This window comes from Cotesia typhae, unplaced genomic scaffold, assembly GCF_013202065.1.
Source record: "Cotesia typhae breed Kobodo isofemale line unplaced genomic scaffold, CoteBio_Ctyphae contig_123, whole genome shotgun sequence".
NCBI classification, from domain to species: domain Eukaryota; kingdom Metazoa; phylum Arthropoda; class Insecta; order Hymenoptera; family Braconidae; genus Cotesia; species Cotesia typhae.
Window position 1 is genome coordinate 3,865,718 of NW_027423715.1, and position 16,461 is coordinate 3,882,178.

Sequence of the window (16,461 nt, forward strand, 5' to 3'; positions counted from 1 at the left end):
ATCCGGTTCTGGTCTTTGAAGTCTTAAAGTATTGTTGGGGGGAAAAAATAAAAATAAAAGGCGACTAAACTACTAGAGATTAACCCGAGAAAAAAAGGTTACACAGGAACAAACCTGAGGAGCAAAAAGTGTTTGGCTAATGCCGCTCGCCGGAATTAAGTGAGGAAAAAAATAAAAAAAAATAATAAAGTAAAATAAAATGTATAAGAAAGACTAATAAAAGATTGTATACAGACACAGCTTGAGACTGGGTGTTTAGTTAAATTAACATAAGAACGCGTGTGTAAACAGTGGCCTCCGGGGACTACTCGCCCGACATAACACTGAGATGCAATCGAGGGTTACATCCAGACTGTTAATTACTCGTTTGTGCTCGATCGGTCCATCGTGTGCGTCCGAACTCGCTTCCTAACCCCAGGGAAGAGTCTCCGGCTCGAGGATAATGGATGAAGGATAACACGCTCTACATAATAACCGTAATGAAACCCCGTTAAATTTTTATATTACAATAATAATAATAATGATGATGATGATGATGATGATAAATAATGGGCTTTATGCAATAAAAAGAATTAATATTTGATGAATATCCGTCCCCTTTTCAGCGTGTGGATTATCATCGAATCAGTCCCCGTCCCTTGATATGTATGTAGATATCGCGGATGTACATCAGCTATTTTCTGTTCCATTGTACACGACACCTATCTCTCATTCCGGTCTGTCCTATAGATGTTTATGTATTATATATGGATAATGTAGATATAGTATACGGCTGAAGCGGCTGTACACTATCCAATTGGCTGGCATGTGCATATGTAATTGCTGGGAGCTGAATTGGGGATGAAATTGGGCGTTTTAGTTGTCCCGTCGAGCCTTTTGTCATTTTTACTCTCGTTCACGTTCACCAATTATTAACGCCACCCCATTTAATAAACGCATGACCTGGGTAGTAACACCTATATGCATTTTTTTATTATTGTTATTTTATTTTTATTGTTGTTACACAAACGATTCGAAACTTCTCGAGCAGATGTCGATACGCTTTGGCTTTTATTATTTTAATTGTGGATCAAATCAAGTGATGGATCTTTGTATATATTTATATGCTTGTATACCAGCTAGGGAAGCTTTTCATCGTTGATTAAATATTAATCGGAAAGTTTAAGAGAAATAGTAGTTTGATTAAATTTTTTGCTAATCAAGAAATTTTTAATTGAAAAATATTTTGTTGTTAAATTTTATTTAATAAAATTATTATCTGTTGAAAAACAAAATTTTATGGCTCATAAAAATATTTTCCTTTAAAAAATAAAATTTTATGTCTATCGAAAATTTAATGGATTATTTACAACTCTACCACTAATCAGAAGATCTATAAAACAACAATTAACTAGTTCGGTCTATAAATGACAATGTCAAAGCTTTTGAAGAATTCGAAATAGCTTAATTTGATGAGTTTAAAAATAATTCTAGTGGGTGGTAGAAAAGTCGAGTGTTTAAACAAACAAAAAAAAAAAATATGACGTAGGTTAGCTCTCTATCTCGACTTGAAGAAGCCTCTTCTTCTGCACTTACTCCTGGTTGTATAACGAAGAATGGAGTGGCCCTCGACACGTTATACTCGTGTAAATGTATGTGGGTAAATGTATAAAGGACTACATCCAGTACAGAATACACGCAGCTCTATCGTAAGTGTGTTTAAGTGTAATAAAAGGCTGTGTATGTACGTGTTACACGTGACGCGTATGTGGGCTCATCCTTGTCTACCCACTCGTGTCGTACTGTGTGCATACGCTTCGCTGGTTACAAGTCTAGTCCGAGTATGCCGTGTTGTATTGAATCGAGTCGAGGGAGAATCAGAAGAGATGAGAATGAATAAGAGAGTGTTCTCCAGAGTGTGACGATCTGCTGCCGATGTGGATGTGAATGCATCTCAGTGATATCATTACATACATCGACAAAAAAAAATACTTCAAAGAGGAATTGATTATTTGATTGTGGTCCTTACTTTTATTCCCTCACGCGATGACACTTAAAATTTTAATTGTTCTTCCGCTGATAATTAATTTATTTATTTGAAAAATAATTTTTATCACAAATTTTAATGGGTCACTTTAAAAGTTATACATTCCAAGCTTTTACGGGTGTTGTTCGCTCATCGGATACGAATAAAAACTTTCGAATTATATTATAAAATAAAAAAAGTAAAAGTGTACATATAATAAATGTGCTACGGACACAAGAATCGTTTAATTGCTTTATTAATGCCGGTGCCGAGCTATGTGTGGATCAGATAAAAAAAATATTTAAAAAGGATTCCACTACATGGCTGGCTGGAGTATTTTAAAAATTTATCGCGCTTTCCCGGTACGGCGAACGGAGCTCGGTCTTAACAAATCATTACACCAGTAAAGTCCTCCATTAAATGTTAATAAAAATGTCACCGACATAAATTCTCCTTAGTTCTTAATTCTCCATTACCTCTCTTTTATTAATTTATATTTAATCAGTCTACTTGCCGCTTTGAGAAAGGATTAAGTCCGGAGAAAAACTACCTCGAGTTAAGTAAAAGGTAGAAAGTTAAAAGAAAGATTTTAGAGTTAAGTAGTAAAAAATAAGTTTAAAAATAGGAGCAAAAATTATCTACAACTCTAGAACTAAACGGATAGGAATAGCTTTCAGAGCCGTTGCGGTTTTTCTAGGTCCTTCTATTATTCAGAAGCTTTTGTGGACTCGTCTCTTTCATTCTCGCTTGTAGGCTGTCATCGTAGTGTGCTTGCAAAAGGCGTGTAGGTCAAAACGGAACCAATTTTTTTTTTATTTTTATTTTCATTCTCATTTTATACATCTACACTCTGCTCTCAACTCTGGCGGCTATACAGTGATATTCAGGAGGTTCCTTTGTACCTTTAAAGTACACCGTTGAGCGAACAGAAAAGCATTGCTGCTACTGCCAGACATTCCACGGGTATTTTCACGTTCTCTCTAGCTCATACTCTCTTTACTTACTCTCTGTTTGTTTATTCTTTTGTCATTCTGATTTCAGCACTCAACTCGACGAAAAAAAAAAAGAAAAAAAAAAGAAAAAAAAACATTTAATTACTCAGTTTAATGTATTTTTATTTAAAAAATATCTATATATTTTTTTTCTCTAGTTTTATTCAACCAATTAAATTTTTTATTCCGTCGGTAAACATTATATATATTTTCGCGATTTTTATCACGCACGCGAATCATCGGGAATACTTTGCGTAGGTAGACATGAATATTACATATAAGTACAATTGTATACATTGGAGTTTAGTAATGAATTATTTATAAAGGAAAGGTTGTTACATGCAAGCACGCAGACAGATAAATATCCAGTCGTTGTTTTGTTTAGTATAATGTCCATAATTTTTATTTTATTTCATTTTCATTATTGTACTTTATGTTTATGTTTATCACATTTAGCATTAACAATTATTACTTTTATTTAACCAGATCAAACGCGAGGTTTACGATCCCTCTTCAAGATAAACAAGCACATTTAATATTTATTTTGTTTAAATAAATAAAATAAAATTCTCGATTAATAATATACTTTGAAATAAATTGAGGCGTTGAGTATTTTATGATTTATAAATTAAGCGAGGGTGATACTGCCGAGGACTGAGTAGTTTTAGCGAGTCGTTTTATCTGCCGGGGTGTGGCGGCCTCGAGGGCGGTTCTCCATTACCCATTACCTCAGAAGAAGGGCAGGGTGCTACTCGATTACTGTAATGCAAACCCACCGGTGCGAGAGACCGTTTAGCTTGACTACCGTCTACCGGACTAACGTCTAGTTCCACCACCCCATAATTACTTTCGTCTTCGCGTGACTGACGTCGCGCTATTTTCAACCCATCCCCTAGCCCCCGAGCCCCGATACCACTAAACACCACATATTTCAACTAAAGAGCTCTATTCCACGGAAGTACTCGCCTGTCAAAGCCACGTCAACGTCTTTGCCCTTACACACTCCTATCAGCTCTTTTATCAACTCTCGACCCTACTGTAGATATCATTTTTTTTTTTTTTTTTTTTTTTTTATAAATTACACCGTTGGTTGTTGATACAACATTTATGATTAGCGAGATAAAATAATTTTTTATTTTAGCTTTATTAAAAAATTTTTACTGTTCGGAATTAAAATTATTAACTGTGATTAAAATTATTGATTCAAAATTTATTTACTCAATATATGATAGTGACTACAGGTTGCTAGTTAGAAATAAAAAAAAAAAAAAAAGAGAGAAGAAGTGACGAAGGATAGACGTGTTGTATATCTTTGGAAAGGTACCATAGGTGTTGACTCTCACTCTCACTCTCGACTCGACAAAACAGGTATCCGTGTTAGTTGTTGAGCATCGGCATCAGCATCAGCTTTGGAGCAACACGGGTAACATGAGCAACACTCGGCCTGTGTATATATGTATACAGATACGAGCACGGGTAGTTACCGTAACTGCTACACAACACACATACACCGCGGATAAACGCGACGGCATTATCTCGAGCTCACACGATACGAAGAGTACAGTTGTCTCACCGCGTGCTCCCTGATGCGTGTGTCTAGCACACCCACGTGTAGCTCGCTGCACTGAAACTGAAGTACACTAACACTGTCGAAGAAACAAACAAACTCAACTGGTACCTTCGCTGCGGCTATATATATACAGCAGAGTGTCACGTTATTCCACTGCTACACCCTATTCCTCAACTTCGCGATCCTATCATTTTAATTACCCGGTGTGGGTTAAACGCCACGAGCATTTATCGAGTTTGATATCTCAGAATCGTGCTCACTGATCCTCGGATCTCTATCTCTGTTCTGTAGCCATGTGGGTGTGGATCTGGCTTATAGGGTGCTCCGCTCGACATTATCGTGTTATGGGAGAACAACTCAGGTGTTGACTCTCTACTGCCTTATTATAAACTTTATCGCTCTTCGCTATCAAATATATTTAATATAATATATTAGATTAGTTAGAAAAATTAATCTTGCTATAATTTCTTTGTGAGTAATTGCTCATCAGCAAAATTTTTGTTACCTCATGGTCATGAATTTTATACATTGTGAGTCGTTCTTCCCTTTCTACGATTTTACTGCATTATACATCATTTACTATCTATAATTTTAGTTCATAGAATATCATCAATTATTTGGGAAAGCCTATAGTAAAGTTCAAGTGATAGTGTCTAGTAGTATTTGATACGTTTAGTTCATTTTTCGTCGCGATTCATTTCTCCTGTAAATACTAATTTATTAATTATGCCAATAAGGTTTGTAATGGATAAACCAAAAAAAAAAAAAAATCCTTGTTCAGAACGGTTATCAGTGCATTGGTGATTGTTCCCGTCGTAGGTTAAGTGTTTGGAAATGGGTTGGTTATGAGGATCCTAAGGACAAAAGCTCTTGCGCCACGTCGTCTTCTATGGAATGCGGTATAATTTTTTTTTATTTCTTTTATTACAATTAATATTTGTGAATTTCTGAGATCAATATGTCTATCGTTTATTTATTTATTAGATATTATGGAACAGGAAAGAAAAAATTCTCATTCTCCTGATCAAGAAAAAATGGCATCTACTTCTGGCGTCTCGAATTTTCACACTAACTCGAATCCTATGACGACTCCTACATCAAGTAAGACGACATTGAGCCGACCGATAACGGAATTGATTAACGTAGTAATCTTTATCTTTCATTATTTTTTCTCTTCGATATGGTCTCATAGAATAACAATTTATGTTGAAAATATATCTTATTCCGTACGAAAATTAATCTTGCTACAATTTTTTTGTGAGTAATTGCTCATCAGCAAAATTTTCGGCATTGTGAGTCATTATTCCCTTTCTATGATTCTACTGCACTATAGCTACATTATTTCATACCTATAGTTTTAGTTAATTGTGTATCATTGCTTATTTAGGAAGGTTAGGATTTAGTTAACGTGGTAGTGTTTAGTGGCATTTGATGCGTTCGGCTCATTTTTCGTAGTTCGTTTAATTTTTTTTTGTAAATATCAATATATTAATCATGCCGTTAAACTTTATACGTGATGAAAACAATAAGAGAATCCTTGTTGATGATAAGGGCTATCCTTACTTTTATAGTCTTGGTCCTGAAGAACTCATATGGAAGTGCTTTTATCGTGAGCAACTTAAGTGTCGAGGCCTTTGCAAAACGACGAGTTGGGATGAGGATGGTATTACTTTATTTCATTTATTTTATTACAATTTACATTGTGAGTTTCTAAGATCAATATATTTATCGTTTATGTATTCATTAGGTCGGATAATTTATACAGTTCGTCACAATCATCCTTCTGATCCAATAGAAATTGAGGCGTTATTAAGTTATACTAAGATGAGTGAAAATGGTTCCGCTGATAGTGTCTGGGAGTCAAACACTACGACGATGCTTAAACCACGTAAGAGGAAGGTGTACCGACCTATAGCGAAATATTCGAATCCTATGAAGCCTCCTAGTGTCCCGAATTCTCACACGGATTCGAATCTTATGAAGCCTCCTAGTGTCCCGAATTCTCACACAAATTCGAAACCTATGGAGACTCCTAGTGTCCCGAATTCTCACACAAATTCGAAACCTATGGAGACTCCTAGTGTCCCAAATTCTCACACGGATTCGAATCTTATGAAGTCTCCTAGTGTCCCGAATTCTCACACAAATTCGAAACCTATGGAGACTCCTAGTGTCCCAAATTCTCACACGGATTCGAATCTTATGAAGCCTCCTAGTGTCCCAAATTCTCACACGGATTCGAATCTTATGAAGTCTCCTAGTGTCCCGAATTCTCACACAAATTCGAAACCTATGGAGACTCCTAGTGTCCCAAATTCTCACACGGATTCGAATCTTATGAAGTCTCCTAGTGTCCCGAATTCTCACACAAATTCGAAACCTATGGAGACTCCTAGTGTCCCAAATTCTCACACGGATTCGAATCTTATGAAGCCTCCTAGTGTCCCAAATTCTCACACGGATTCGAATCTTATGAAGTCTCCTAGTGTCCCGAATTCTCACACAAATTCGAAACCTATGGAGACTCCTAGTGTCCCAAATTCTCACACGGATTCGAATCTTATGAAACCTCCTAGTGTCCCGAATTCTCACACAAATTCGAAACCTATGGAGATTCCTAGTGTCCCGAATTCTCACACAGATTCGAATCTTATGGAGCCTCCTAGTGTCCCGAATTCTCACACAGATTCGAATCTTATGGAGCCTCCTAGTGTCCCGAATTCTCTCACGAATTCGAATCCTACGGAGACTCCTACATCAAGTGAGATGGCGTTGTACCGACCCGTAGCGGAATCAACTATCGTAGTATGCTTTATCTTTCATTATTTTTTCTCTTTAATATAGTCTCACAGAATAATAATTTATGTTAAAAATAATTAAATAATATATAAAAGTATAAAGAATCTGCTAAAAATTTTTATCCATTGTTTGTATAGTTTTATATATTATTCATTTACTTTTAATATACATTTTTTCTATAGAAGTTTATGTTAAATTTATGTGCTGGTAGATTAGACAATGATAATGGATTGTAATAATGAATTAAGCGACGCCTTAATTTATTATTAGTGAGAGTGAGTATGAGAATAAGTGTCTGTATAATTTGTGTATATGTATACACGCAGTGTTTATTCGAAAAGCATATTAAACACGACGTGTATTATTGTAGATTGTAGTTTCCTCCTTGCCCTCAGCCGGCATACTAATATATGAACTGCAGTCTGCATAGTCTGCAGTAAGCTTTGCTGGCAGGTAGAGGCTCTTGCACGCAGTAATAATAATGCTATGCATTATTTATGTCATTGGACTGTGTAACATAACAATATGGAGTTACGAATCAAAATGCATTGCTTATGCAAATGCCGTAGTCGTGTTGTTTTGTTGGCGATGCGTGCTCGTGGGCTCTGCTCGACAATAATAGTCATAGTATCGCCGGTAGAAACTCACTCATTCTTAGAATAATACCAGTTATTATTATAATTGTACGAATTAGCTTTCACGCTGTTAATCTTTTACTACTGGTGATTTATTGTCGACTAAATTTTTTAAATAAAAATTTCTATTTTTGTGTTTACATAAATATAGATAAATAGACTAAATGTATGTGTTGTGTCTGAGAAAGTTAGCTTGGATAGTATTGCGTGGTCGATCCACCGCAACTCGCGGTTTCCGTGGTCCAGCGAAAACCGCCACCGGATGAGCCTGCTTCTCGAGCACTACACGTCATTCAACTTAGTTCCTCGAAGTCTTTATGTTATTTGTGCCGGTGAGAAGACCAGAAGTACCAAGTCTGAAACCAACTATCTCTTAATGTAAGGACCAGACGATAAAGATGACGAAGATCCTATATAGATTACAGTCTACGGCTTAGAATTATATATCATGGTTGACCGAGCTTTCCTTTCTTGGACACAGGTCAAGAGCCCCGTCAAAGTCAATGGAAATGATTAATTTAAAATTTCACTTTAGAAGATTCTATTGTTGTAAAATATTACATCGATGATATTGTTTTCTTTATCTTGAGCGATTTTATCGGAGTGTTGAATAATATTTAAGGTCAACTACTTTATTGTTTTATTATATCGGTGTGGACTTTGCGTCGAGTTTAAAGTTTTAAAAAATTTGTCTGTAAAATTAATATCGAGATTGTAATTTATCTTATTTGCGAGCTCAGTATCAAGAGAAGAGTGTTTGTTTTTATTTTTAAATTATTCAATTAACGGCAAGATATATTTGAGGAAGAGAATATTATTTTTATAAAATAAAATCTAGATGTGGTATAATTAAATTAGCCTGGGGATAGAGCCAGCGATGATTGAGATATCTCGGATTAAATATTTAACTGATTAGTGTATAATCAAATCGAATATAAAATAAAAATAAAAAAATTTTATTAATAAAACAAGAGGCCAGAATAGGAATGAAAATATTTGAATTAATAGATAGAGGCATTTCTGGAAAGCTCGAATTAAACATCATTGAATTGGGGTTTAAAATAAAATTAATAAAATTAATAAAACTAATAAAAAAATAAAAAGGTCGAGTTGATTGACATTTGAATTGATTTACACAGAATATTATTTGTTGAATTATAATGCGCAGCATACGACTTTGTAGACAAATGAGTAGAGAGTAAGAGCAGGGTGATTTGCAGTAGCATATGTATATATGTATGAACAGGCTTCACTCTTGTGAAAATGCTTTTCCGGCGGAAAATCATTTTGTCACGACGACGGCACTCGGTGTATGCGTGCTCCGGACGTTTATGCGGTGATTCGACTATCCAATCGTTTTATATTAGTGGTTTTTCGCTGTACATACACATACACATACACAAGTGTGCCGCCCACCCACAGCTCTACAAATACATACATGAATTTCAATGGTCTCGTTGAATTTAATATTTTTTAATTATCATCAGCACCGCAGTAATCAATACGACATTAATTTACATCCACTCAAAAATGAATATAACAAAGAAAAATTAATTAATTTACTATTTTAGAGCGATGAATTGAATCGATACTCCCCGTTACGCGGTAAAATATTTTATATTTTCCTATAAATATAAATTTATTGATAATAAACCCGGTATTCAGTGTACTCCCTCTCTCGCTTTCTCTTTTGATTATTAAATTTCCATTTTATTTAGCATACATTAAAAGTGTTTATTAATTTCCCCGCTTATTATTATCTCTTTAGCAACTCGCTTTAAAATCACTATCATGTATATCGATTATTAACGTTTATCTCGTTATTTTCTGCACAGAAAATTATTTATTGAATTCAACCAATAAAATTCATTGAAAGCTTGTTGACAAAAAGAGACATAAATCCAAATGAAGAAATTATTGGCATTGTTTAAATTAAATATGTATATTTTACGAGTTTTTTTTTTTTTTTATCTAGTATATAATATAGAGTATCTAGCAGACTAGTGTTTACACGAAACGTTTGCCTTGCAATATAAAATGAATGCCCTTACTCTCACATAACCACAAACACGCAAACTAGCGTTTCGATCACGTATAAAATAATTGCATATCGTGGTTCACACTACACACATATCGGTATATCTGTATACCAGTCCATGTGTGCCTGTTACAGAGTTGCTACGGCCAAAAGCCAATAAATAAATTGGATTGGCTCGATCGGCTTTGCTCTACAGACAAATAGGATCTGGAATTCCACACACCGATCGCCATTTACCGATATTTCAATTCTATATACATTTAACATATTTCCTGATTTTTACTCGATAAAATACCATTCTGGCCTACTCTCAAAGCTCCGGATTTTCAAAATTACTTTTTTATTTATTTGCCCTACGGTCTGTGGGTTTCAATGTTTTTTCCCGAGCGAAGCGTTTAATTTATTGAGCTCGCTTTTTATTTATTATTTTTTTTTGTTCCTTCAGAGAAACAGCAAACCAGGGACGAGGAATGTTTGGTAAATCGAATTAAGTGGATGTGAGAAACTAAGCACATTAGCTTTTAATATTTTAGCGGATTGTTATACACTGACTCTAGCTTCGAGTAGGTTTCATGTTTACAAGCTCATCCGGTTTTATGTACGTAATATGTGGGAGTATCGCAGGGTTCTTTTTAAGAACTGAATACACGAGGGTAAAACGAGCTAGTTTATTCCCTCAAAAAAAAAAAAAAAATCATGTTTTATATTAGAGACATGGTAGTTGATTTAAAAAAAAAACTTTATCAAATTATTGTAAAGTAATGTCTAAAATTGATGTTAAAATTTTTATCGATAACTCAATAATAATAAATGAATTTTGTTTTCAGGGACCACCTCAACCAGGACAGCCATTTAAATTTACAGTAATCGAGTCATGCGATCGTATAAAGGAAGAATTTAATTTTCTTCAGGCCCAATATCACAGGTGAATATTTCTATTAATTATTTATTTTATAAAAATAATAATTAATTTTAATAAATAAAAACGAATCATTGATTGATTGTTTAAAAAAAAAAAAAAAAAAAAAAAAAATTAAAATTAAAATTAAAATAGTAGAACTGAAAAACTGGCAATGATTCGTTTTTCAATTTGTATATCATGTACTGTCATGTACCGAGTTGTTGCTGAGCTGTTACCGATATATTTATAGAGTGATTCTCAAGCATAAAATAAAAATATATACGCGAATGGCAATTCCCACGGCAAATAAATAAATACATATCTTCATTGGCATTCCTCTGGGCTATGGCACACATATATAAATATAAATATAAATATAAGAATGGATGTAGTGAAAAATGTTGAGTGTTTACTGGTGTATGGAGTATTGAAACGCATGCGGAGGACACAAGCAAAATGTTCTGGCTGTCTGTTGGTCAGGCGTAGATAATTGTTTGTCCAACCGGAAGCTATGCATACAGAAGCTACTGTACTCTATTCATACATATATATTTATATTTATATTCATACAGATATATAGCCCAGGGGATTGCCCGGATAGCAGCAGTAGCAGCTCGTATCTGGCAAACGATTCACGAGTCTCCATTAAATTGATATCGATTCGCACATTGGGTCCGTTGATGACTGTCATCCCCGATTCACTATTTACCGATATATATCCTCTAAAATACAGAATAAAATAAAATGAAATACCTTTTTTACTCGACAGCGAATAAACTGCAATTTCATGGTTGTGATCTGGCTCGATGATACGATAAATTCATTATTGATAAAAGCTTTTAACTACATTATTATTTGTGTACATTCATATATTTTAGTTTGTATTATTAAAAAGTACTTTAATTCGAGTAGAACGATTAATAGCTTTTGTCACTTGTGTTAATTTTATTTTTTTTAATTTTCAGCTTTATTATTAATTATAATACAGTGCGATGAATCTTTTTTTTTTTCTCGACCTGATAAAAAATTTAATATTTTTTTAATTAGCTGTTGAACGAAATTAAAATTTTATTCGGTAATTACTTATTGAAAATTAATTAATAATTTTATATTAAATTCACCGTACCAAAATGAATATATATTTCGGAGTAAAAAAAAAGCTAAAATAGAACTAGATAATGAATATTAATAATTTGAGTAAAGTTATGTCGAGAATTCATCGAATAAACATTATAATTTAAATTAAACATATTTAAATTAGCATAAAAGTTATTTCAACCTACTTTAGTAGTGGGGGAGTAATATGCATAAAAAAAGCCATCCAACTAATGACTATTTAATTGTATTTTAATAGTAACTATTTAATTTAAAATATAACTCGGTGATAAGAGTACTTAAGTATGTACATATATTTACGATAAAATCCGCAAATAATTAAGTTTACTTTATCAAGTAAATACCGACCGGTAGCTGAGTAGTAATACCAAGAATTTATTAAAATAAAATTACAAAATTACATCCACCGGTCCGTGAATTTATATCTCTATCCCTCATAAATTTATACCAGCAAGCAATGACACCGTATAGATATAAATATATATGATTGCCGAGTACGTATGAGACGACTCACCGAATAGATATACTACTCACAGACATACGGCTCTACATTTAAATGTTGAAGGTATAAAGTGGGTGCTTACTATATATATACATATACATACCAGTAAAATGGGGCTAAATTTACGACAGCATTTCACAACCTAAACCGCGATAGCTGTCCCAGGATATCTCTCGGGATTTCCACTGTACTGCCAAGGTACTTTATCCCTTTCTCCTCCTTTTCATCGCACTGTATTATTATTTTTATCCTCTACGTTATAAATTATAAACAACAACTCCCATTCGCGGCCATGTTAATCTTGAACGTCGCGTTCCATTAATAATATTTTTATTGCCCGTACAGCCTTAAATTGGAGTGCGAGAAACTGGCCAGTGAAAAAATAGAGATACAGAGGCATTACGTGATGGTAAGCCACCGCGATGATAATAATAACACACTCACACTCTTGTTTATTAATTAATAAAATAACAAACACACACTATTAATCATCTACATTTAACATTATTAACATCATATCATTATTATTGTACTATAGCAAAAAAATCATTTAGTTTGTTTTTACACTGAGAGAAAAATTTTTTATCTAATATAATTTATAAAAATTATTTTTCTCGGTGTTGAAAACAGTAAACTCGATTAAAAACAAACTACATATCATATTTAATATAATAGTACATATCAACTAAATGAAATTGCACGATCATAATTACAATGGAAGTTAGATATATATATTCCAACAATGTATGATAGACAGAAATTTCACGGGTTTACCACGCGGTGTACAATATTCATGAGTAAACATAGAGACGCCTCAATGCAAGTTCAATGATGCACGTCAGTGCTATTATTATATCGAGAACTAAAGGGCCGGAATGCTGGAAGGGTGATGGGCTGAGGGGTGTGGAGTGAGAGAAATGTATTCTTTTGTGACGATAACAACAACCTCCAGTTGATAACAAGAAAAATAATAATAATAATAAAAATAAATGAAATAAAAGAGAGGTGGACGACATTAATTATAACCCGCACGAAACTGGCCGCCATGACGATCATTATCGATGTTCCTGCGGCTGCAATAATTGTATGTTTAACGGCTTGCTGTGCACTTCACCCCCACGCCATGTTGTTGTTATAATTATTATTACCATTACTATAACTTCCCTATACCGAGTGACACGATTCTAAACCCTCCATCAATTACCCAGTTAATTATTTACTGTTTTACAAACGTCCATCCAAAAATTTAAATATTAATTAACGTAATTGCTGGAGGGTTTTGAGTTACTAATTTTATTATTATTATAATAGAGATAATTTTTAATTATTAATACCTAATCTTTAATTATAAGTTATAAGTAATTAACAATTGCTTGAATGTTGCCTGCACTTACCAATGTCTTAGCTTACACGTTCGATTTCCTGCTTGTTTTGTTTAGTATTAAGTTGGAGCTGGAGAAACTCGCCCAGGAGAAGACCGAAATGCAGCGCCACTACGTCATGGTGAGTTATTTGTACTAGGGTGTGCTATAAAAAAAATTATTTTATTATTTAATTATTAACTGCGTCTTTAATACCAAATAATAAATTTTTTTTAATAGTTAAAACCAACAAACTGACTAAAAAATATTCATTTTATTCAAAATAAAAATTCTTAATTTAAATTTTAAATAAAAAATTCCTTTGGTATTGGAAGCGCCTACTATAGAATTTTTAAATAAATTGTACGGTCAAACATAAACCCAAATAGAGCTTTTAAAATTGAGTAAAACAGCCGAACATTGACGAGCTGATAAAAAAAAAAAAAAAAAAAAAAAAAAAAAAAACATTTGAAGACATTCGGGGAGGTCTTTTAAATAAAAGTTTCCAAAGTATAACGCAGTACTTGACTATTACACTCAAACTCGGTGGCTTTAAAGTTTTCCGAGTATTCAAAAACTCTTTTATTTTTGTCTATATTTTAAATATTTTTTCAACACAGCGTATAGAATATGATACATAATATAAAACAACAACAAGTATCTTGAGCGTCTCTACGAGTTTCACGAATAGAAACCGTGAGTGGAAAGCAAATGAACACGATGGTGGATGGTGGTGTTTCCTTTGGTTGTTGAGTGAGCATTTCCGCACAGTTTGACCCCGTTTGGAACGTTTGCTCTCCATACAACTCAGTACTCACGTTTTCATATTATACTCAAGTCTCTGTTTCCTCGGACTCTATATAAAATAATATAGAACAATTTTATTTTATTTTCACTTCTACTCAGAGAATTCAGAGCTCACCAGTTCCGAGATCCGAGACATTAACGGTATTCACATGTGATATAAATTTCCCTTTATTTCCGATACATCAGTAGCAATCCGTGAAACAATGTAATGCTTATAACTTGAAGGAGAGTGGTGAAAAATACAAGAGGAAGTTAGAGTCGAAATAAAAATACAGATAAAGATAAAAGTTAAATGATAGGGATTTATTTTATATTGAACGTCGTAACATTTTCTTGAGGGTGTTTCCCGCTTACGTCTGCTTAGGATTGGTGTCTTTCAGAGCCAACTATACTATAGTATGGTGTAGTATTTTATACCGAGTATAAGAGAAGCTAAACCTCCCACGGGACATTACGTTTTTACGACTCTCTCATGTAATTGTCGAGCTCGTCAAGTTTTACGATTGCCCGGCACAGCACTAGTACTTACACTAGTATAGTACACGGCAGATTGTCCAAAAGTGCTCCCTCACAACTCCTGCTTCCTTCGTCTTCAGAGCAACGTTTGTGTTGAGCGTTGAGTGTTGAGTAAAAACGAGAAGCTAAAGTAATAAAGAAGAAAAGACTTGCCAACACTTAACCTAAGTGATTGCAATTCTTCTTTATATTTTTATTTTTCGCTTTACTACTTTTTACTTTGGTGTGTTAGTTATTGCCCCGAATTTATTCTCCCCTTATTTATCACATTCTCCTTGTTTCACCGGCGATTATTTTGGTACTTGGTGAAAATAATAACAAGGATACAGGTGTCGAATGTACGTTTAAAAAAAAAAAAAAATTAAATTACCGGTGTTAAATATAATATTTTACTGGCGACAATAAAACCGAATTATTATTTAGAGGCCAAGTTCGATTGGTTAATTTTTTAAGTTAAGAGAACAAATAACAATTTGAAATTTTAAGAATAACAAACTTTGAGAGCTGTAAATATCGGCAGTTAAATGTTTTATTGTTTGTAATAATAATAAAAAATAGTAAACGAGGATATTTCCCTTGAACTCTCGAGCTAGTAATCGTAACTGTTGAGTAAGAAAATTTAATGTCACGGTTTAAAAGAGTAACTATAGCTTATCGCTTATCGCATTTTCTGTCATTGTTAACCATTAATATTCAGGTTTATTATTTCAGGCAGTAATATCGCGATACGGTGTTAAAACGCCCAGGTCGTGTCTAGTCTTTAAAATATATAAAAATATATAAATATATAGAGATATATTTAGCTGGTGAACTGTACCGGGTTCTTTACGATCTTCATAAAAGACGTTTACAATGCTCGTTGGTACTTGGATAACTTGATAGGACTACTGTGGTATTCGGGACGCTCGTTAAAACCTCGTCCACTCAAACTCTTTGCCGAGGTCGCAAATGCTATAGAAACTAAACCGCCAACGGAAACACCGTTTATTATTTTACATTTATATTATATTACTCTTTATACTTATTATAACTATAACAATAATAATCATTCGTTTCTCCGAGTGTTTTATTTTTACACTTGCAAAAATTAACTTACAAGACTTTAATATTTAATTAAAACACTCCTACTTTGTAGGAGAATAATTAAATTATACTAAAAATCCAGTAGTAGAATAAATAATTCATCTCTGAATAAATTAATAAATAAATTAATGACCAT

The 16,461-nt window shown here is 33.5% G+C and overlaps 1 protein-coding gene across 12 annotated transcripts in view; it reads left to right on the top strand.

Annotated features, from left to right (window-relative positions):
- The window catches only part of LOC141533567 (protein groucho-like), a 57,766-nt gene that overhangs the window by 7,429 nt on the left and 33,876 nt on the right, over positions 1–16,461 (top strand). For 3 of the 12 annotated variants that reach the window (XM_074252545.1, XM_074252569.1, XM_074252562.1), the window contains exons 3-4: positions 10,867–10,964; positions 12,904–12,967. In XM_074252545.1, the coding sequence (XP_074108646.1) occupies positions 10,867–10,964; positions 12,904–12,967 (162 nt within the window). The other 9 variants (XM_074252587.1, XM_074252527.1, XM_074252535.1 and 6 more) reach the window with 9 other exon arrangements.